Source organism: Carcharodon carcharias, chromosome 21 (assembly GCF_017639515.1).
Source record: "Carcharodon carcharias isolate sCarCar2 chromosome 21, sCarCar2.pri, whole genome shotgun sequence".
In the NCBI taxonomy this organism is placed as follows: domain Eukaryota; kingdom Metazoa; phylum Chordata; class Chondrichthyes; order Lamniformes; family Lamnidae; genus Carcharodon; species Carcharodon carcharias.
In genome coordinates this window covers 56,792,012-56,816,700 of record NC_054487.1, presented here as the reverse complement: position 1 = coordinate 56,816,700, position 24,689 = coordinate 56,792,012, and the positions used below count along the sequence as shown (strand labels likewise).

At 41.8% G+C, this 24,689-nt stretch overlaps 1 protein-coding gene across 14 annotated transcripts in view; it reads right to left on the bottom strand.

Annotated features, from left to right (window-relative positions):
* LOC121293396 (suppressor of tumorigenicity 7 protein homolog) overlaps positions 1-24,689 on the bottom strand; it is a 209,149-nt gene that overhangs the window by 57,879 nt on the left and 126,581 nt on the right. For 13 of the 14 annotated variants that reach the window (XM_041216443.1, XM_041216442.1, XM_041216446.1 and 10 more), the window contains exons 2-3: positions 18,738-18,820; positions 11,184-11,343 (exon numbers count right to left, since the gene is read on the bottom strand). In XM_041216443.1, the coding sequence (XP_041072377.1) occupies positions 11,184-11,343; positions 18,738-18,820 (243 nt within the window). The remainder of the gene's footprint in view (positions 1-11,183; positions 11,344-18,737; positions 18,821-24,689) is intronic. The other variant, XM_041216436.1, reaches the window with a different exon arrangement.

The window sequence follows — 24,689 nt, the reverse complement described above, 5'->3', positions numbered from 1 at the left end:
CATTGTTACATTTTCAAGAGAAAGATACGTCATACTTTCAAAGAATACTGCACTTAAGATTAGCTTTGTAGTTTTTATTAAGGCAACACAAGGGGATAATTCGAGTTACAGTGAAAGCTGTCTTTCTTTACAAGTTGGAGCCTATTTACAAGGCTACAACAGGTGTTTTGATCTATAGATGGGCAAGAGTTTTGATGTTTTGCCAAGCTGCTAAGCTAATTACATGTGCATTAAATCAATCTATAAGCTCCTGCTGTTTAAGTGATTATATGTACATAGAATGCACCATTATGGCCAGAATTTACACGTAGACAGATTAGTGAAAATGGCGACGGAGGCCCATATCTGGAAGTTCTGCCCATGAGCCAGGCCTCCACCATTTTTGCAGTGGGGGAATGGGGACAGGTTCTAACGTACACATCCATGATTTACGGAGCCAACTGCACATGTTTAAGTGCAGCTGCCTCAGTCAGATCTGATTTTGGTTAGTGGAATGTCCAAAACATGACTTTAAGTCTGGGAGGAGAAAGTCCAAAGCTGCCAGAGTTCTTTGGAAAGATAGGGTACCCTTTTGGATATGGTTGTGGGACACCTTTGGGAGAGTTCTGGTGCCCTTTGGAAGAGGGTAAAATGCCCTTTGGGGTTGTTCAAAGTAGACATGTATGTGCATAAAAGGTGCATAAACTCATTGGAACTGTCAAAGGAACTGTCAAACTGAGAGGGCATTTAAATGTCCTGCCCTTTAGACATTAGAAACAAAACAGCAGTAATAAAAAAAAGTGCTTCCTATTTCACTCTACTGTTGGCATAACCCTTAGGGATATCACAAAAGGATTAGAACTGCATGACTGATTTCACAAGCTATCATTATCACATTTGGTTGCCTGTCAGTTCATAGTTTGATTGACAACTCCAAGTGCCACTAAATTCTTTGAAGTGGGTTTATGAATACAAATGCTTATTGTTATAAGGGATTAAGTGGTTAAAGGAATTTAAATGCAGTGCATGCTTTTTTTTAATCAAAAATAGTTTTTTTTGGAAATAGTGAATTCATCAACTGACACTTAATAATTGTATTTAATCTCAATGTGGGTCCTGACATTTGCCCGACGTAGATACTGTGTGAGTTGGCATGATAGGTATAAGGGCAAAGAGTGGTGGGTGGGGGTTAGCATGAGTTAGGACTGTTTGCAGGGGCATAGGTGGGCATTAGGGATATAAAGGGCAACTGGGGTGTGTGGAGGGGTATAGGTTGGCACAGAGCATATAAGGGGCCGTAGGGGTGGGTGGAGAGACATAGGTTGGCATGGGGGTGTGTAGGGGCATAGGTTGGCATGGAGGGTATGAAAGGCATGAGGGGGTAGGTGGGGGGCATGAGGTGGCATGGATGGGGTGAGGGAGTGTGAGTTTTATCATTTTTCAATATCTTTGACAAAGTGCCAGAGCACTGAGGCAGATCTTCCGTCAGCCCACCTTTGAAGCCAACAGCCTTTGAAATCCTTCCAGTGTCACCCGCCACAACTCTCATTTTCACCCATGTCCCCCTACCCTGGCTAAAAATTGGAAGTACCGGGGCACTTTTCCACAGGTTGGCCTTGCGGAGCTGGGATTTGTCCCGACTCTGTGCACTCAACCCGGGAGTGGAAATTCAAACCTGTGTGTTTGAACTTGATTGACAGCTCTTTGTTTCGAGGCCTCTGGCTGTGATTTATCGCAGACCTTTCTTAACATTTTCAGTTTTGTTCCAATAGAATTGACCGCGACTCTTAGACTCAATGCATTGGGTAGTACTGTCTGAACTCACATCGCATTAAAGAGTCTAATGAGGATTGCTTCCTCTAAGTGTCTTGCACACTATCAGACAATATGATAACTGCTACGAAGAAGATATTACATCTCTGAACAGATTTTACCTTTGTTTCCTAAGTAACTGCACCAATATTAACTTGCTGTGTTTTACTGCATCTGCACAAGCATCCCGTAACATAAACAATAGCACGTTTTTAGATGTGGTCACTCTGCAGCTTAAGGAGGTGCAGTCAGAGAGGGAATGGGTGACCAACAGTCAGAAGAAGGAAGGCAGGCAGGTAGTCAGGAAAGCCCTAGAGTGCATCTCACTCAAGAACTGTTTTTCTGTATTGGAAAACAGTGAGGGTGAAGGTTCCTCTGGAGAGTGCAGCCAGAGCCAAGTTCATGGCACTATAGGTGGCTCAGCTGCACAAAGGGGAGAAGTAAGAGTGCAAGAGCAACAGTGGTAGGAGACTCAATAGTGAGGGGTGCAGACAGGTGTTTCCATGGCCAAAGATGTGACTCCAGGATGGTGTGTTGCCTCCCTGGTGCCAGGGTCAAGGATGTCACAGAACAGCTGCACGGCATTCTGAAGGGGGAGGACGAACAGTTAGGGGTCATAGTTCACATTGGTACCAATGACATAGATAGAAAGAGGGATGAGGTCCTGCAACAAGAATTTAGGGAGCTAGGTGGCAGATTAGAATGCAGGAACTCAAAGGTTGTGATCTCTGGATTACTCCCTGTGCCACATGCTAGTGAGTATAGGATTAGGAGGATACAGAGGATGAATGTGTGGCTGAAGAGATGGTGCAGGAGGGAGCACTTTAGTTTCCTGGATTAGTGGGTCTGTTTCTGGTGAAGGTGGGGCCTGTACAAGTCGGATGGGTTGCATCTGAACCGGAACGGGACCTACATCCTTGTGGGAAGGTTTGCTAGTGCTGTTTGGGGGGTTTTTAAACTAATTTGGCAGGGGTTGGGATACAGTGTGGTGATCACAGCAGGTGAAGCACAGCCAATATAGAAGAGAAACTAAGTCAGTCTGGAAGGCAGAGCAAACGTAGACCTATTAAGGCACAAGGGAATAATACAAGGCTGGATTGCATCTATCTTAATGCAAGGAGTCTCACAAGTAAGGCAGATGAATTGAGGGCGTTGATTAACACATGGAATTATGATATTGTTACTATCACAGAGACATGGTTGTGGGAAGGGCAGGTCTGGCAGTTCAATATTCCAGGGTATAGAATCTTCAGATCTGACCTGGGGTGGGGTTGTAAAAGAGGAGGCAGCATTGCACTATGGATCAGAGAGTCAATTACTGCAGTAAGGAGGGATGGTATCTTAGAAGGTTCCTCAAATGAGGCCATATGGGTAGAACTTAAAAACAAAAATGGGGCAATTACTTTGCTGGGAGTGTACTATAGGCCTCCAAACAGTCAGGAGGAGCAGATATGAAGAGAAGTGTAAAAACAATAGGGTGGTAATAGCAGGGGATTTCAACTTCCCCAATATTACATGGGATAGTCTTAAGTGTGAAAGGATTAGAGGGCAGAATTCTTAAAATACATCTACATTTTGAGCCAGCAAAAGTAGAAAGTCCTACAAGAGAAGGGGCTAATCTTAGGGAATGAAGTCAGGCAAGCGGTGGGAGTGTCAATGGGAGAACATTTCAGGGATAGTGACCATCTGTAAAATTTAAGGTAGTTATGGAAAAGGACAAAGATGGACCGGAAATAAAGGTTCTGAATTGGGGGAAGGCCGATTTCAGTATGATAAGACAGGATCTGGCCAAAGTGGACAAGGGTGACAGGGAGCAGCTACTTGTAGGAAAATCTACATCAGACTAGTGGGAGTCATTCAAAAAGGAAATAGTGAGAGTTCAGGGTCAAAGTGTTCCTGTAAAGGTGAAGGGTAGGACCAACAAGTCTAGGGAACCCTGGATGTCAAGGATAAGGAAAAAAAAGGCGACTTATGGCAGATACAGAGGGCTGAAAACAGCAGAAGCCCTAGAGGAGTATAGAAAGTGTAGGGGGTACTTAGAAAAAGTAATTAAGAGAGCGAAGAGGGGGCATGAAAAAATACTGGCAGGCAAGATAAAGGAAAATCCCAAGGCATTTTATAAATATACTGAGGATAACCAGGGAAAGAGTAGGGCCCACTAGGGACCAAAGTGGCAATCTGTGCATGGAGCCGGAGGATGTAGGTGAAATTTTAAATGATTACTTTTAATCTGTGCTTACTATGGAGAAGGACGATGTAGGTGTAGAAATCAGGGAGGGGGACTGTGATATACTTGAACAAATTAGCATTGAAAGAGAAGAGGTATTAGCAGTTTTGGAGGGCTTAAAAATGGATAAATCCCCAGGCCCAGATGAGATGTATCCCAGACTGCTATATGAGATGAGGGAGGAGATTGCAGGCTCTGACACTAATTTTCAAATCCTCTCTGGCCACAGGGAAGGTGCCAGAGGGCTGGAGGACAGCGATGTGGTATCATTATTCAAGAAGGGTAGTAGGTATAAACCAGGTAATTACAGGCTAGTGAGTCTAACATCAGTGGTAGGGAAACTACTGGAAAAAGTTCTGACGGACAGGATTAATCTTCACTTGGAGAGGTATGGATTAATCAGGGATAGTCAGCATGGCTTTGTCAGGGGGAGATCACGTATAACAAATTCGACTGAATTTTTCGAGGAGGTGATTTGTTGTGTTGATGAGGGTAGTGCAGTTGATGTAGTCAACATGGACTTCAGTAAGGCTTTTGACAATGTCCCACATGGGAGAATGGTCAAGAAGATAAGAGCCCATAGGATCCAGGGCAATTTGACAAATTGGATCCAAAACTGGCTTAGTGGCAGGAAGTAGAGGGTGATGGTCGAAGGTTGTTTTTGTGATTGGAAGCCGGTGACGAGCTGTGTACTGCAAGGATCAGTGCTGGGACCCTTGTTCTTTGTAGTGTACATTAATGATATAGGCGTGAACATAGGAGGTATGATTGGTAAGTTCGCAGATGACACAAAAATTGGTGGTGTTGTAAATAATGAGGAGGAAAGCCTAACATTACAGGAAAATATAGATGGGGCATATAGATGGGCAGAGCAGTGGCAAATAGAATTTAATCCTGAGAAGTGTGAGGTGATGCATTTTGGGAGGACTAACACGGCAAGGGAATACACAGTGAATGGTAGGACCCTACGAAGTACAGAGGATCAGAAGGACCTTGATGTATACGTCCACAGATCCCTGAAGGCAGGCATATGGGATACTTGACTTTATTAGCTGAGGCATAGAATATAAGAGCAGGGAGGTTATGTTGGAGCTGTATAAAACACTAGTTAGGTCACAGCTGGAGTACTGTGTGCAGTTCTGATCGCCACTCTACAGGAAGGATGTGATTGCACTGGAGAGGGTGCAGAGCAGAGCCAACAGGACGTTGCCTCGGCTGGAATTTCATTAGAAATGTGGATGATACGTCAGAGAAATTGCATTAACGGTGTTTACATAATTTTATGGGGTTTGTGCGGTTATTTTACTAAAGTTACAGTGGACAATTGGTGATTCTCCGTGGAAATTCACGCCTTATGCCAGTGGGAGCTTGAAACTAGATGTGGGCTTTCTCCCAATAGATTCAACTACTGTCCAAACAAAAGCTCCCATTGGCATATGGGCTGGACTATTTCAGCTATGAAGAGAGACTGGATAGGCTAGGGCTGTTTTCCTTAGAGCAGAGATGGCTGAGGGGAGACTGATAGAGGTATACAAAATTATGAGGGGCGGAGATAGGAAGAAACTTTTCCTCTTAGCGGAGGTGTCAATAACCAGGGGGCGTAGATTTAAGGTAAGGGGGCAGGAGGTTTAGAGGGGATTTGAGGAAAAACATTTTTCACCCAGAGGGTGGTTGGAATCTGGGACACACTGCCTGAGGGGGCAGTAGAGGCAGGAACCCTCACAACATTTAAGAAGTATTTAGATGAGCACTTGACGCGCCATAGCATACCAGAGCTACCGGCCAAGTGCTGGAAAATGGGGTTAGAATACATAGGTGCTTGATGGCCGGCATGAACACAATGGGCCGAAGGGCCTGTTTCTGTGCTGTATAACTCCATGACTCTAAATGTGGCTATTGACTTAACCTGTATGCAATGGTCTGGCTTGGAACAGGCGCCAGTAAATATGGTCATCACGAATGGTCTCTGATATACTGTATCCAAATCATGGCATAACATTGCAAGTTCCAGTTAATAGGAGACTGGTTCTACCTCTAAAAACTACTTTTGCTTGGACAGTAGTTGGGATTGAGTATTGGGATACTGAATGTAGTTTCAAGCTCCCATTGGCATAAGGCATGAATTTCTATGGAGAATCACCCATTCGTCCACTGCAACTTCAGTAAAAGAATCGCACAAACCCCATAAAAGTATGTAAACACCGTTTATGCAATTCCTCTGATGTATCATCCACTCTTCTGATGAAATTCCAGCAAATGAGTAGGAGAATCCCAATGGAAATTCACCCCTTTATTCTAATCTAATTCAGAGTTTATTGCTTTCTAGGTCCACCATGGTGTATAAGAGGGCTAGTACATTCCCTTTTCTGATCAATGTCGAATGACAGCCTCACTAACAAACTAAAGCCAAGTGAAGGCCATGTTTTGAAGACCTCCTGGAAGTTTCTTATCCATTTCACTCTGCACAAAATAGAGATGGAACACACGGGGAGAATGCACACAGATTTCCAACACCCTCCCATCTGAAAAGGGCGTGTAGATGGAAGAGTGAGAAGAAAGGAACATTCAATTCGGATTCGAGAGCTGCAAGACATAAAATGCAGCTGATGACTCTCTCTCTATACTGAGCTAACCCCAGTAATTCGAGAAAATTGGCTTTTTACAATCTCATAATCACCAGCCTTATCATAACACAAACTGAAGTCCTTCAATAATAATCCCTTAAACAATGAAAGCACAAAAAAACTCATTTACCATTGAGTATTTGCACATTCACTCTGTTTTAGATAGCATGCATCACTGGTACATTAGAAATAGTTCTGCAACTTATGATGTGGCAGATGACATGTACCAGGCAGACCAAAGGGAAACTTGGAGAATTTTTCCCTGTCCGGGGTGCTGGGCAGGAGCGGGCATGGGTGGACACTTAGCTGATCGCCGCCCGCGATCAGCTGTGTGCTGCTGTTTTATGTGGGCGGGCCAATTAAGCCCCACCCAGCATGACACGCACCCAGAAGCGCTGTGCGCTCCCTGTGTGGGTGGGGGTGGAGAAGGCTGAGTCAGAGCGCAGAAATCTTCCTGAGGCACAGAACTGCCTCAGGAAGATTAGTTTGATTTTCAAAAATTTTAATAAAGTGAAAAATTTTTTTTTAAAAACATGTCCCCTCATGTGACAGTGTCGCATGAGCTGGGGCATGTCAATGAACTTTAATAAAAAAATTTATTTGAATTAGAAATCTTTCATGAAACCTCATCCTGCCTGTAGATGAGGTTTCATGGTAAATGCAAAGGCCACCTAGGCTCTTCGCCTGCCCACCAACCTTAAGGTTGGATGGGCAGCTCAGTTAACAATTTTAATTCGTTTTTAAATGGCCTTAATAGGCCTTTGACAGTTTGGCGGGCATGTAGCCGACTCCAGTGTGCGCCTGCCGAACTGAAGATCTGAATGACGCGCAGTGACATCGGGACACACGCCTGGCGTCACATGTCATTCTGCGTGTTGGCAAGCGGAGCCCGTCCCCACACGCTGACCCGAAGGTTCTGGCCTTGGTTGCACTATTGTATTGTATTTATTACGAGATGAGTGCACTGAGTTCAGAAGTAATGAGTCCACCAAGACCTTTAGAGATTGTTAAAAAATTAAATTAAAAAATTTAGTAACAAAATAAAAGATTTCAAGCACATACATAAGACTACAATTACTTACTACGATAACAAATCCTAAAATTCCTAATTGACCTGAATCCCAGTTACACATCCCCTTTAAGACAAAATAGATTTTAGATTTAAAACAAACCCAGCAGATTGACACAGTATCCACTTGACAGTGGAATTCCAAATGGTTTGTCTCCAACGTCAGTTACTTTAGGTAGCAGACTTATGCACAAATGGCTGGAGGCTTTCACACATTCCTGTTTTATCTTATATGGCCTTTTCCACCTAGCCTTTCATTCTCCTTTATATATGTTTCTTTCTTTTTAATATATAAATTCAATTGTTCCATATGTCTTTGAAATTGTATCTTCCTCATAATAGAAAAACTTTCATGTTGCCAATATTGTCAGTAACCTTTGGGAAAAATAAACACACTCCTTAGCCTTGCTTATCTGGCTAGTTGTAAACAGACTTTGAAATCCAACAATCCTTTCATTTATCTAAAAATACAAATTCCCTTCACACCTTACATGTTGAGCCAACATCCATGTTTACTTATTAGCATGTCAAGCACATTCCTACACCTAGCTTCTTTTGATGATTTTAAGCTTGCAGTCTACTTGACTCCAAAAGTAATTAAATCATACAGACCCAACTATAATCACATGCATAAACCTACTTCACAGTAAACCAGATAATATTATGAAAATTATTATACTTTTGTCACAAACTAGTATCTTCCAAGGCTTACAGTTCATTTATTATTTAAGACAAATGCTCAAGGCATTGAAACAACTATGTATAATCTTCTTCTAAATCACTTTAACATTATCATTTCTTTCTAAATCTTTTCCTTCAGTCCAGTTGCAAAGAAATCTGCAAATCTTAAAAGATTAAAGCTGATCAATATGCAAGTCATTGCTAAATAGCAGACAAAGCCCACTGGATCAATCTATTAAAGTCCCCTGGATCAGGGCATTTTTGCTGACCTCACTCTCGTCACACAGTGTTACAAAAGCCAGCTGATTGTTGGATTAATTTACAGTAAAACAATAAGCCTAGCTTTCATAATCCCAAATAAAACTGAAAGAGTCTGCTCATATTGTAATTCATAAGGGGAAAAGATGTCCTAAAAGCAAAACATCAGTTTATCAAGGACATCAGATAAAGTTACGTTTCCAACAAGAATCTGCAACAGCTGCAGCACTGTCTGGAAATATGAACTTTTCATTAAACAGCATTAGTCGGTGAAAGATAGCAATATTTATTGATAAAGCAGGTTTATCCTGCAAAGTAAATAATATATCAGATACACCATTAGCGTTGACAGGGCGTCTACATAACATTTCTCTTTCACAGTCCTCTTGTGACAAAACAAGCGTTTTGTAGATTTCTCAAAATAGTTTGGTAGGAAATCTACTGTGTTATCTTAATCACTAAATGGAGCCAAAGTATAAACTTTCTAGTGCTACTTTTCAAATATGTTAAACATAGGAAGGCATTGTAGTGGTAATGTCACTGGACTAATAATCCAGAGGCCCAGGTTAATGATCTGGGGTATGTGGGTACAAATCCCACCATGGTAGTTGGTGGAATTTAAGTTCAATTAATAAATCTGGAATTGAAAGCTAGTCTCAGTAATGGCAACCATGAAAATATATCTTCAATTTGGTTCACTATTGTCCTTCAGGGAAGGAAATCTGCTGCCCTTACCCAGTTTGGCCTACATGTGAATCCAGACCCACAGCAATCTGGTTGACTCTTAGCTACCCTCAGAAATGGCCTAGCACACCAAGGGCAATTAGGGATGGACAACAAATTGTCATCGACAATTTTAGCAGTGAAAACTGTGGCCACTCGTATCGATGTCTTTAATGGAGTCAGAATGGTGGCTGCCTTGTGATCGACACCCAGATCCCACAAAAGAATAAAAAAATAATACTTTACAGGACAAATATTCTTCCAATATGTGTTCACTAAACAACTTCCAGGATAGAAAACAGGACATAACCCAACACACTATACACTCCTAAACTATATTCAAGTCTGCAAAGGATTTAAAGTCCACCTTGACAAGATTCCCATAATTGGGGCTTTGATTGCTATCTGTACAAATGCATCCCTGCTGGCCAAGCTTTAAAAAAAAAGAGGGAATGTTAATGTGCTCGTCCTATTAAGTATGGATTTATAGAATTCTTAAGAAGCTCTTTACTTTTCTGTATTGTGAATTTTAAATATAAATATTTTACACAATAGTATTGTTGGAATTTATATATTGACCTTATTCTGGGCAAAAGCTTTTGGTGAAATTACGATTTCATTCGCCACCATTCTGACTCCATGAAAGATATCACTGAGTGGCCACAGTTCTCACTGCTAAAAGTCTGTAAGTCTTTGGCCTAAAAATTACACTGTGAGATATTATGTTATGTATTTAATGCATTCACATCAAATTCTTTTGTTGTATATTTTAACTGAGACATTATCCATTAAAATAATCAGATTGTGTTTTGTTAAAATAATGGTCTGAGGAATTTGATGTGAACGTGTGAAGCAGCCATAAATAAAACTGCACAATAATTTACAGACTTTTAGAATACAGGAATGAAGCAATGAGATTCCAATTCACTTCATCAAGATTCTGTTTCAGGAATTATTCTGACCTCGTCCCATTGCTCCTTGTTCATTCAGAAATAAACCCTTTAGTGAACTTTTCAGATTTTTACAACATAGATCTATTGTGCAAATCTGCAATTGGCCCTCATAGTTCAGCAATGTCAATTTGCCACATTTAGCAAAGGAATTCAAAGTCTTTCATAAAATCTACCCAAACTAAATTTTGCAAACCCAGAGAAACTGAGAAGCTGAGAACAATCAAATGCTACAAAGGTTTGTACCTGGCATTCAACATTAAATGCCACTTACCATTTTCAGAGGGTCAGCATCAATTCACTGGACATTCTATCTACTTACACGCGACAATACACCCCTAATTCTATAAGTTTTACTATGTTTAATATCAGCTTAACAGCATTTAGGGATATTTATAATTCACTTGGATGCCCATTAATTCTGTGAACATTACTTCACCCTAACACATCATTTCTACTTACATTTCTATATTGCTTTCCCACATATAGGGCACTATCTGAGAATTTTACAGGATGATGGACAAATAGTGGTCCCTACGCAATAGGGAAAGGTAGGCAAATGTTTTGGGGACGAGGCAAAGGAAAAGGCAAAGAGAAGGATGTTAAGGAAACTTTAAAAAGCAGGGAGGTGCTGAGGAAGAAAGCTGTGGGGAAGAATTTCCTAAAGCTGAAGCCATGACTGGTGGAGTACATCTGTTGCATGCTTTAACCTCAACTATGGTATCCTGCATCAGTAAAAGCTAACAGGTCTTTTAATGAGAAAAATATCTTAAGCAGGAGAGCTGGGAGAAATAGCAAGTGTCCACTGCAAATATACTCAAAGAACAGACATTTTCACAAAAGATCATGCTGCTGGTTACCTGATACACTTTGCCTGTTGGAATCAGTATCTCCATTATTGGAGGTGGAGTTGCTGGGGGCAGTATTGTCCACCCCACCAAGCAATGGTCGTAAGTGGCTGACTGAAACTTGCTCAATAAATGATGTTCCATACTTTCGAAAATACCACCATTCAAATATCTGTGGATCAAAGGAAAAAAATCAGTGTTGATTAAACCTGAAAATCTGGAACAACCTTTAAGATTGCTTCTGTAGTGGACACCCGCCCCTAAGTCTAAAGCAATTATTTAGTGTTAAAAAGTCATGCACAACTTAAAGTTAATGTGACATTAATAATAAATTTATTCAAAGATAAATGGGAAGAGGTTCCATTTTTCTCTGCTGACCGTGCAAGAGGATTAGTACGTGTGTAGTCAGCCAATTAAAAGTAATTCAAGGTTTTTGGCAACAGAAAGAATATGGCCCATCAACTTGAATGAACAGGTTTAATATTTTTAAAGGATTATGTATCATTACATAGTATTTAGAGGAAAGAAACAGGCCATTCAGTTCCACAGGTCCATGAGCTTTTGCTTAAATGCATGCATGCTATTCATCTCAACGACTCCTTAGGAAATCCACATTCTGGCTGCATTGGTCGGCAGTTCCATTTGGTGGGTGGAGCCTACGCAAGTGCCTTAGTTACTGTGCTCCAACTCCAGCCACTCCCCAGCCTCCGTTACTGCAACTCCCTAGCTCTTGGTGCATCTGGCCTTGGTTACTGGGCTCTATTTCTCGCTGTTCCCTGGTCCTGATTACTGCCCCCAGCCCCCGCCACCCACAAGCCTCACCTACTGTGCTCTTGATGACGATGAGGAGTGGCTGGGGGTTGTAAATGGCATAGTAAAAAAGAGATGGGTTGGGGATGATATGGGAGGGATGAAAGGAATGGGATGGGTATGGCATGAGAAGGATAGCATAGGAGGGATGGAGTGGAATGAGATGAGTATTTAAAGATACTAATTTCATGCAAATGTTTTGCAAATCTCTGCTAGCATATACTTAACACACACATTATTTTGGTTAAAGCAAAGTCGACCACTAGGACAGTATCCTACCTAGTCTGCACTTAGAGATATTGATAATCAGTCAGATGCAGTTACAAAATTCAAAACTGGTCATCTTCACGTCAGAGATATTGGCAATTTTTTGTTGCCTTTCTTCAGATGGTGTTGTTTACAACATACTTCTCTCTGCCCCAGTCATTTTCCGATAAGAATTATTAAGGTTTTGTCAGCCTTCATTTGTCAGGAGTGGGTCCGGTCAATATTTATTCTCAACAAACTCCACTAAATCAGGTTACCTGGTCATGGGTCTTATTGATTTTTGAACGTCCTCTGCACAAATTGACTCCTGTATTACAACAGGGACTACATTTCAAACCTATGTAATTGGCTATGAAGTGCTTTGGGAAGTCCTGAGTTCGTGAAGGCGCTATATAATGCAAGTTTCTTCTTTCCTGCTAGTGAAAGAATGGCCAAAACTAGAATTCTAATACTCTATCAAATAAAAATGTCATTTAAAAATAATTTATCTTTTCTCCATCTTTGACTAGATCAGCATTACTGGCAGCCTTGAGGCATGGGCATTCATTTTTTTTTATTCATTCACGGGACATAGGTAATTGTACATCAACAGGGGCAATGGGGTAGAATTTCAATGGGGTTCTCCCAATCTCTTAGTGGAACTCAGGAGAATCCCCGGAGGAACAGTGTAAAGGGCAGTTTATGTTGCTTCCCAGGGACTACTGCCAAAGTTTTAGCAGATGACTGGGAGAACACCTGCACAAATTCTACCCGTGGATTTACTATTGTGTTTTAAACACCCGACAGGGGGTGAAGGATTGTTTAAAAATATTCAAGCTGTACCATATTGGTGAAAATATGTTTAATAAATCTTTTTAGTTTATGAGAGTGTATGTGCACGCAGGTGTGTGAAATGTGAGGGGGAGAATTTTGCTGCCATGCCTTGATGTGTTGAATACACCCAACAGTAAACACCTTCAGCCTAACATAAATAATACATGGCGTTACCGAACAGGAGGGACTGTTTACATTGTGACCATTCATTGGATTTCAGAACACAATGTGATTCTGTAATAAAACAGACATTTCAAAATCACTTTGAAAAGTATTTATATTAAAAAAGATCCATGTGAAATATCCTGACAGATCCTGCATTTATCAAAGGACACCCAGCAGGGCAGGGCAGTAAGTGGTGAATTGCCTGAAGTAAAACACTCAGCATCATCCACATGACATACAGAGCTGAAGAGAACACAAGTTATGGAGTCTGTCAGGTGGCACTATATTATCTTTGATCCATTGCTTATTGGTATGAAGTCTTTATCTCATTAGTGATCAATGTGACATACTCCCAGTACTGTACCTTCCCAGGTCAAATAAATAATGTATCCTTCAAATAAATAATGTTTATCCTTCACCACTTCCTGTGCATTACTGCCTGCCAGCCCACTTTACTACCTCTGAATAGAGAGGATTGTACAGTAAGCTTATCTATTCACCTGTCTCAACAAATGTCTTTTTAAGTTCAGAAGTATTGAACCAAAAAAAACTTTACACAAACTTGGGTCTTGCTCACCCCACACTCAATGCTGTGGGATGTGTGCTCAATGAAGAGGTGGGTGATCACCCTCCAAAATAACAGCAAAGCCTTTAAATCCAAAAGGCTCAAATTACCTTTACACAAATTGATTCCAAATTAATAGAGAAAAAAACAAGCACAGGAATGCCACAGCCTCACATTCCAGCCTGAATTCTAAAACTCATCCATACAGGGTTTCACAAGTGAGTGCATTGCAGACCCATGAGGCAAACTCAATGAGAATTTAAAAGCAAAAATCTGCAGATGCCGGAGATCTGAGATAAAAATAGCAAAAACTGGAAACACTCAGCAGGTCTGGCAGCATCTGTGGAGAGAGAAACAGTTAATGTTTCGAGTCAAATTACGGCTTTTTACAGAACTCTCTTTATTCTGAGTAAGAGTCATATACGACTTGAAACACTGGCTGGGATTTTCAGCAGCTGTGACCATCTTGGCCGTTAACTCTGTTTCTCTCTCCCCAGGTACTGCCAGACCTGCTGAATATATCCAGCATTTTCTGTTTCGATGAGAATTTAGACAGTAGTGAAGCAGCTCAATGCAGCACAAACACAGCAACACTGCTCTTTTAATGCAGGGGAACTAGATTACGACAAGCTAGGGAATGACAAGTACAAGCAAACCATCACATCAGGCAGTTAACAATGTCCCAGCAGTGGAGATGACAATAGAGCCAATGCCAAGCTCCAGATATGGTAATAAGACAAGCGTTTGAACTGGGAGAGGAATTAAGTCAAATGAATAATTAATAAGCAGGCAGCATTTGACTGAATGTGGCATCAAGAACTGGAGTCAATGAGAATCGGGGGAAAAATCTCTGCTGGTTGGAGTCATACCTAACACAAAGGAAGATAGTTGTGGTTGTTGGAGATCAATCATCTCAGTTCCAGGCATCACTGCAGCAGTTCCTCAGGATAGTGTCCTCGGCCCAACCATCTTCAGCTGCTTCATTAATGACCTTCCTTCCATCATAAGGTCAGAAGTGGGGATGTTTACTGACAATTGCACAATGTTCAGCACCATTTGTGACTCCTCAGATACGGAAGCAGTCCATGTCCAAATGCAGCAAGACTTGGACAATATCCAGGTTTGGGCTGAAAAGTGGCAAGTAATGTTCGCGCCACACAAGTGCCGGGCATTGACCATCTCCAATGACAGAGAATCTAAGTGTCACCCCCTTGGCATTCAATGGCATTACCATCACTGAATTCCCAACTAACAACACCCTGGGAGCTTCCATTGACCAGAAAATGAACTGGACTAACCATATAAATACTGTGACTACAAGAGCAGGTTAGAGGCTAGAAATCCTGCAGTAATTAATCACTTCCTGACTCCCCAAAGCCTGTTCACCATCTACAAGGCACAAGTCAGGAGTGTGATGGAATACCCTCCACTTGCCTGGATGAATCCAGCTCCAACAACATTCAAGAAGCTTGGCACTATCCAGGACAAAACAGCCTGCTTGATTGCACCCCATCTGCAAACATTCACTCCTTCCACCACCTACGTACAGTGGCAGCAATGTGTACCATCTACAAGATGCACTGTAGGAACTCACCAAGCCTCCTTTGACAGCACCTTCCAAACCCACGACCACTACCATCCAGAAGGACAAGGGCAGCAGATACAGGGAAACTCCACCACCTGGAAGTTCCCCTCCAAGACACTCATCATCCTGACTTGAAAATATATCGCCTTTCCTTCACTGTCACTGGGTAAAAATACTGGAACTCCCTCATTAAGAGCACTGTGGGTTGACCTACACCACATGGACTGCTGCGGTTCAAGAAGGCAGCTCACCACCGCCTTCTCAAGGGCAATTTGTGATAGGCAATAAATTCTGGCCTGGTCAGCATCCCATGGTGAATAAAAAAAAACTATACTAACTGCAGAATGGCATCAAAAACATTGAATATAGATGACTACAGCCACACTGGTCCTGTGCAGCAAAATAGTGCAGCAAAATAGTATATATCTCTGGTAATTGTGCTAATAACTCCTTTCCTTTCCTCTATATAGATTGATAGATGTTAACCATAATGTTTAACAACATAACACTGTCTTCAGCAGGCTCAGCTTCAGTCTGGATAGAAGGCTTCAAAATCCATTAAAGGCTGACCTCCATTTCTGTCGAACAGATAATATGATCTGAGATGAATTGTTTGGAAATGCATCAAAATACTACATCATGTTTCAAGAAGCTAAGGATGGAGTGCCTTGAAATCAGCAGCAGATGCGTAAAGAAGTACAGAAAGTGTAATAGTGTGCTAATAAATAGTGTGCTAATAAACTATCCTAAATGAAATGAGTACTGTCCACTGCTGTGCCTCCTTCCCTTTTAATTATTCACCATCCTAAAGATATTTAGTCATTTGCAAAATGGAGAGGAGTCCAACCAGTGGCACAAATGAAAACACACAAAACTCACAACTGGAAGCAGTTCAGCTTACAATACTCTCACCACTTGGTCAGAAGGCCATCAGTTCAAGTCACATTCCAGAGACTGGAGTGCAGAAAGGTAGGCTGACAATCCAGTGCAGTACTGAGGATGGGCTGCACTGTCAGAGGTGCGGTTTTTCAAATGAAGTGTTAAAAACAAGGCCCAATCCTCTTTCTTAGGTAAAAACATCCCATGGTTTGATTTTGAAGAAGAGCAGGGGAGTTATCCGTGTTGTCCTGCCCAATATCCATCCCTCAATTAAAATCACTAAAATGAATGATCCAGTTATCAACACGTTACTGTTTGTTGAAGCTTGTTGTGTGCAAATTTTCTGCTGCAATTTTTTCATTGCAACGGTGTAATGTTTCCACCATTACTACACTTCAAAAGTACTTTATTGGCTGTGAAGTGCTTCAAGATGTCCCGGGGTCATGAAGTGTGTTGTATAAATGCAAGTTTTTATTTCTCTGTAATTGAAAAAGAGGCAGGCAGCTCCAGGACTTGAATCCAGAGATCTTGTGGTTCCAGTGAAGAAGCAGTTCCAAGAATCCTATCTGATTTCAGCAGCAGTAGGTATTCCTTGGGCGGAATTTTCCATTCTGGTGACTAAGTCTGGTGGCGGTTGGGAAAGTCGGTGTGGTTCCTGCTGGATGGCGGCACAACTAAACATGTGGGATCTTCCACTGTTCAGCTCATTAAGCATGCAAACGTGGTAAGCACGGCGAAACTCATGGCAGGTGGGCAGGAAGTTGCCCGTCCCGCCATCACCTCATGGGGTCAAAGGTCCTGGCACCATATTTAAAAGGCAGCCAGATAGACATTCGCTCATTACAGGCTAGGAACTCCATGTTATTCCTCCAGAGTCCTTGCGACTGCAGCTCGTAATGGAGAAGTTGGCAGATGTGAACCACAACATCCTGGGACATCAGCGGGCACCTCCTGCATTACCCTTTGCTCACCTCCAGATCAGAGCACCGCTGGCGATACATCCATGCTTGGGCCAATGCTCGCCATTGCAGTGATCCATGTTCACCAGTTGCTTGACCTTACAGAGGCCCCACTGCCTTTTGATGCTCAGTGCCAACTGGGAAGGGCCCTCTTTCTCCACATCTGGACGGGAGCCATTACTAAGGTGGATTTGCCTGCAGCCTGCATCAGCGAGATCTGAGTGGACGTATGAACAAATTGAACTGATACATTTAGTGAGCATGTCCTTTACAGGCTTTCCTCTATCTCAAAGCCAGCAGGCCAGTGCTAAGCCCTTTGCCTGGCCTCCGTCTAGACATGGCATCCCCATCCCACCCCTTCTATGTAAAGGATATCCTGGAGGGCCAGCGCTGGGTGATCCCCCCATTCATACATGTCTGCCTATGGAGACATTGCTCTGTGACCAGGTTGATGACAGCCATGTGCAAGCAGCCTCCCTCTGACACTATTCCGCTTGTCTCCACTACCCTAGAGGCTCTATAGAGACATCTTTGCCTTGGAAACATAGAAAGACTAACCGCATGAGTCCTCTTTGGCCAAGACCATTTACCCAGGAGAATGGCTGCCCTCCACCAGCCCTGCCCCTTGCACACATCCATCTTCCTCCCTCCCTGCCTCTGAGAGCAGCCAATGGCAAATGGTCCACGGTGAACGGCATAACCCTAACCCTAAACCCCACCCCCTTCCCCAGTCGCTCTCCCTCCCTTCCTCGGTAAGCCTGCCTCCCCTGTCCAGCCTTCATTCCACCCTTCTGCCAGACCCCCCACCCCCAAAATCCAGCCTTCCTGTGTCTCCCATTTCCAGCCTTGGCGCTGCATTTGCTACCAGCATTCGAGTGAAGTTGTATGAGGTCCCCAAGAAGGCAAAAGCAACATCTACTGACCTCAAAGTTGTGGAACAGGTGAAGCTTGCCAGGTGCATGCCACTTATATAGAGTTGTAAAACTGAGTGCTCTAAATTCTCACTGGCAGGGAGCTTAATTTGGAGGACAAACTTAATACTGACCAGATGGCCTTTGAAGATGCATGCATGAGATGTTAAATGATTGCAAATGGGGGTCCCAACATTGTTCTTCATGAAACTTGATCTGTCTTTAACCTGCCACCAAAGTCGGGAGAAACAAAATTCCAAACTTTTCCGCTGGTGGGAAACTGACTTTTTCCAATCATGTCAAATTAAATGCTCCGCCTGCCACAAATCCCACCACTGGCAGGGGCAGAAAATTCTGAAGAACTGAATTTGTGAGCCTTCTTGATTGCAGTGGCAGGCAAATCCATGTCTTTAGTGACAGTCTATCGAAGCATTAGTATTAAAATGCTTGCAAAAAAAAAAATCAAGAAATTACAATAGGTGGAAAAACTGAAAAGGTTCAGAATGTTAGACAGACTCACCAGCAGGCTGGATAATCCTCCATCTGATTCTGCAACCATTATTTACGTCCCTATTATTATTTTTATTAATATTAATGATGATATTTACTCACCAAAATAAGCCCGGAGATCAAAGATGATGTGCCTGTCAGAGCAACGTAGAATTTGGGGGTTAATGTATTCAAAAACATACTCACTGCAAAAGAAAGAAGAGAAAGAAGCATTAACATTCATCTTCAAAGGCAAAAGCACAGTTCTACAGCATTTTAATAAAACTTATAAAGTGTCTTGGATTACAATTTTACCCAACTTCATGTAACAATCATTGTATGGAACATGCATATGTGTACTACAGATTTCAATTTATTATCCCACAATTTACAATTATGAATACTCTTCAAAAACTGTGCTTGTCTCAGAGTTTAACTGCTGGTTATAGTTGTGTACTGGTTCTGTTACTGAGCTCTCTAAACTAGAGGGATACAGTTGACGTTTCGAATCCGTATGACCCTTCATCAGAACTAAAACATATGTCTTAGTTCTGATGAAAGGTCATATGGACTCGAAACGTTAACTATACCCCTCTCTGCAGATGCTGTCAGACCTGCTGAGCTTTTCCAGGTAATTTTGTTTTTGTTCTAGATTTCCAGTATCTGCAGTATTTTGTTTTTCTCTAAACTAGAGGCCTGCTTGAATAATCCAGAGAGCCTGAGTTCCAATATCATGCTTGAGAATATGAATTTAGTATTTTTGAAAAAAGCCTGGAAATAAACTAATGTCAGTAACCATAAAACTGGAGATTGTAAAAACCCAACTAGTTCACTAATTCCTTCTCTGTAAAGAATGAAACTTGGTTTATATGTGGCTGGCTGACTCTTAATTGTCTCCTGAAGTATCCTAACAAACAACATTCAGTTGCGTCAAACTATTGTGGTTCAAGAAGGCACCCCACTACCACCTTCTCATGGCAATTTAGGGATGGGCAACAAATGTTAGCCTTACTAGCAATGTCCATATCCAGAGAATAATTTTCCAAAACTATTAAGTTTTATTTTTACTTTCTTGATTTACCATGTCACAAGAGCAGTAGGTACTAAAGGTATGACGCAGAATCTATCAAGCAGAATCACGGAATCATTGATGCACAAATGTGGTCAACTGTCGTCACATTTATGGGTGAGAAATATTCACCATGAGTTTTATGATTTGTATATTTATTAAGCAGTGCAAGCTATTTCTTAAACATTAAACACATTGCATAAACAGAATTTGGCCAGATGACCTGAAATGGTCTCATTTGGTCCTACACCTTCCAACATTGTATCATCAGGTACACAGCCAGACACACAGTTTACCCCACTCATGAGTTAATACATCTCTGCTTGAGAAGTAGATCCTACCATTCTCTGTTGAGTACCAACCGTGTATACTCCTGGCTGCCACACATTCTGAATGCTTATTTAGTACAAGAGCAAAGCTGAAGACCACTTATTGACTACCTGTGCATTGGTATTGCCATTTTGCTAAAGGTGTGCAGATAATCAACACTTGCCTTTTAAAATGCACTCAAACATAAACTCAGATAAGAACTTTACAAAGTTAAAAGGGTCATTTCATGCCAAGAACTCCTGGCTTGCAAGCCAGAAATTATTGAATGCAAACTAGACTAGTGAATAACGGGGAGACGGTGGTGTACTGGTAATGTCACTGAACTAATGATCCAGAGGCTGAGGCTAATGTTCTGGGGACAGAGGTTCAAATCCCACCATGGCAGCTGGTGGAATTTAAATCAATTAATAAAATCTGGAATTGAAAACTAGTCTCAGAACATGGAACTACCATCAATTGTTGTTAAAAAAAAACATCTGGTTCACGAATGTTGTTCAGGGAAGGAAGTCTTCCACCTTTACCTGGTCGGGTCTATGTGTGACCCCAAATCCACAACATGATTCTTAACTTCCCTCTGAAATGGTCTAACACATCACTCAGTTCAAGGTCAACTTGGGTTGGGCAACAAATGTTGGCCTTGCCAGTGATGCCCACACAAAAAAACACTTGGATAGCAAATACAAATGGCATCAGCTAGGTTGAGACCCTCACCGTCCCCCATTATATTTCCAACATGATTGATTAATTTCAAAAGATACAACCTTGATACACCAACAAATACAAGCATCCAGCAAAACTGATTCAAATGCATCAAATATAGTTCTGAAGCATGACCTTCAGCAACAGGCTTTTCGTTGTTCTCATCTGTCTAATGCAAGCTTAAAAACTGTATTCCTAAGTTTACAAGTGACACAAACACTTCTGCTTCTTAAACAAAAACAGAAAATGCTGGAAAAATGCAGCAGGCCTGACAGCATCTGTGGAGAGAGAAACAGAGTTGACGCTTCAAGTCCATATGACTCTTCTTCAGAGCTACAGAGAAGTAGAAATATGATGAAATTTATACTGATCAAGGGGGGTGGAGCAGGTGAAGCTGGATAGGAGGCCAGCGATAGATGGGGGCAAAGGAGAGATTGACAAAGATGTCATGAACAAAAGGACAAAAGGAGTGTTAATGGTGGTGGTGAGGGCTAAAAAAAAATGCTGATAGTGGCATTAAGGTAAGAAAGCAGAATGTGGTATTAGCAGGACAACGGTAAGCACTCTGAAAAGAACAACATGAACAAGTAACAGATGGCCCTTGTGGCAAACTGGAGGAACAGCACCTGATTTTCCAGTTAGGCACTCTACAGCCTTCCGGACTTAACACTGAGTTCCACAACTTCACACCGTGAACTCTCCCCTATATCTACACCACTTTTTTTATCCCTTTTTTCAAAATTCATTTTTATTTTTTCTCCACATTTTTATTTTTATTTTCATTCATTTATTCATTGTTTTATCCCTCATTTTTAGCCCCCCCCTTTTATCTTATTTTCAATCCCTTTTTTCCCCCACCACCGCCCCCTCCCCACTCCCACAAGGGCCATCTGTTACTTGTTCATGTTGTTCTTTTCAGAGTGCTTACCCTTGTCCTGCTATTATCACATTCTGCTTTCTTACCTTAATGCCACTATCAGCACCTTTTTTAGCCCTTACCAATACCATTAACACTCCCTTTGTCCATGACATCTTTGTCAATTTCTCCATTGCCCCCATCTATCACTGGCCTCCTATCCAGCTTCACATGCTCCAACCCCCTTAAACAGTATAAATTTTATCACATTTCTACTTCTCTGTAGCTCTGAAGAAGAGTCATACGGACTCGAAACGTTAACTCTCTCTCCGCAGATGCTGTCAGGCCTGCTGAGTTTTTTCAGCATTTTCTGTTTTTGTTTCAGATTTCCAGCATCCGCAGTCTTTTGCTTTTACCTTCTGCTTCTTTGTTGTTATTGACTGCTTCACAATCACAGCACCGCACCAACAACCTAGATTCCAGTCACCAGTTCTCATTTACTGTTATAAGGACTGGATTCCAACTTACTTGAGGCCTTAGCTGGACTACAAGTGCTTAGATTGATAAATACCCACCTATTGTGCTGGAATACAATTCAATGAATGTTGGTGATCCTCTGGTATCTCATCCAAATGGTTATTCCTTTGCTTGCGCTTAGGTAGTGGATGTCTGCAAGCTATTTTACATCACACTCAAGACTAATGCTATCCTCATCTGACCTCAAGAAAAGAGGTCTTGCATTGGTCACTGAATCGCACGATGGAGCAAGAAGCATAGCTGAACTTTCCTCTTCTTAGCACAGACCATTTATAACATGCCAATTAATGTCAAATTATAGATTAGCCAACATATCCATGATTGTGAAAGCGGACTTAGGTCTTTCTGATTTGTATGGCTTAATAATAGTGTGATATATTCAGCTTTTGGCTGCTGGAGAACATTCACAAGCTGATTTTGACTTTTACATTAAAGAATAGAAGTAGAACACAAAATAGTCTTTCCAGGCTGCAAGTAGCTACAAATCCAGACAGTGTCCTGATCCAATTCATCAATAATAAGTACATTCTTCTCAAAGGTACAGGTCTTACCAATTTACAGCACTTTATATTGACACTTTGTGTGTTAAATGCTCCACACATGGTGCCATAACCTCTCTGTCATAAATTCTCTCTATGTCCACATCCGCAGCATTGCCCCTATCTGCCCTGTCTCCGCTCATCTGCTGCTGTATCCCACATCTATGCTTTTGTTAGCTCCAGGTGTTATTATACGAATGCTCTCCTGTCTGTCCTCCCATCTACTACCCTCCATAAAATTAAGATAATCCAAAATTCTGCTGCCTGTGTCCATTTAAAATTTCTTGAAATACCAGTTAAGACTAGCTGCATTTCTGAAGACCTGAAGAAAGTTGGCCATGGCTGAGATACTAGTGACACATCTATAACATTTGTCCAGACAAACCACTTACCCTCTTAAGGCCAACTAATCGTGCCTGCTCTCGCTTTCTCACACAGAGGTGTTGCTGCAGCAGCTCCTGGTTCAGTTTCTCCCTACCAGGTGCCAGCCACAGCTACAACTTTCTGCCGTCTCCCCACTCTCTCGGACCCAGACAATTACTACCATCTTGTTGTAAGCCCTAAGCTTTCAAAAAGATAAAAGGTACAAATTGAGTAAATTAACGAAGAAGCCTAAAAGTTAATACTTGCTTTCGTTTAATACAATTTTTAAAGTTTAAGGTTTGAAAAGCGAACTTTTAAAAGTAAAATCTTAACATTCGGTTCAGTCAATTATTCCAATTTGGCAATGAATTGTGGACCAAATTTGCACAAAGGATTTAAAACCTCTACCACCTCATTGCTAACACAAGGGGGCACTAATGATCCAATCTGAGTGGGGCAAAATAATTTTCAGGCCATTCCTTCCCAGCAATTTATCTGAGTTAGACGTCGCTCAAAAATGTGACATAAGCCAACAAAATTTCAGGTCTGTTTAAACTCTGGTAACATTTTGCACTCTAATATACCAGGCACTCTACCTTGTGCATACCTACTTGTTTCAGTAAAAAAAAGACAAATTACCGCATTGATTTCTACTGTAACCTGATTATGTAAATTCTTGAACATTCAGAATAATATCCAGTTACGTGCTCAGCTTCAGGCTGAAAATTTTCAACGCTAGTCGACCTACAGATCTGGCTAGCCATTGTAAATGCCATACTGTAAGTCGCTTGAGTAGGCCTCTGCTATAAACTCAGAACAATATTTTCCTAATTAGTTTCAGGGTTGCAGCAAGACCTCTCAGCTTTGTCTGTGCATTTATGCAAATTGAAAACTGCACTGATTTATTCTCCATTTACAAAAGTATTTTAAAAATTTAAACAAAGACTGTGACATCCTTCTTCATGGAATATATATTAAGAAGCGCTTAAAATGCCTTTGTAGCCTCATATTAGCTCTGCCAGTTGATAATATCCAAGTACTTGCCACACACTTAGGTCTGAATTTTCGCAACAACGGAAAGCCTCTCCGAAAATGGCAAATCGACTGAAAATCGGAAGTCCCGCCCCCGAATACGGCATCCACCATATTCGTGGGGTCAGGAATGGGGTCGGACTGCGTTTCACTCATGCACGTTTCACAGAGGCAGCTGCCCACAGAAATCAGTAACTGCCTCCAGTCGTGTGATTTTGACGTGAGAGGTGTCTAGAACCCGACCTGGGCAGGTTAGGCCTGGTAGCAAAGGGTCTGAACTTTGTGGATTTGTTCTGATAGGGGGAGGCGACAGCATCGTGGTAATGTAGTAATCCAGAGACTCAGGGTATTGCTCTGGGGACCTGGGTTCGAATCCCGCCATGGCAGATGGTGGAATTTGAATTAAATTTAAAAAAAAAAACTGGAATTAAAAGATGACCATGTCGTAAAAGCCCATCTGGTTCACAAATACCTTTTAGGGAAGGAAATCTGATGTCCTTCCTTGGTCTGGCCTCCGAAATGGCCTAGCAAGCCACTCAGTAGTATCAAACTGCTACAATGAAACCGGACGGACCACCCGGCATCGACCTAGGCACTGGAAATAGCAACGGCAAACTCAGCCCTGTCGACCCTGCAAAGTCCTCCTTACT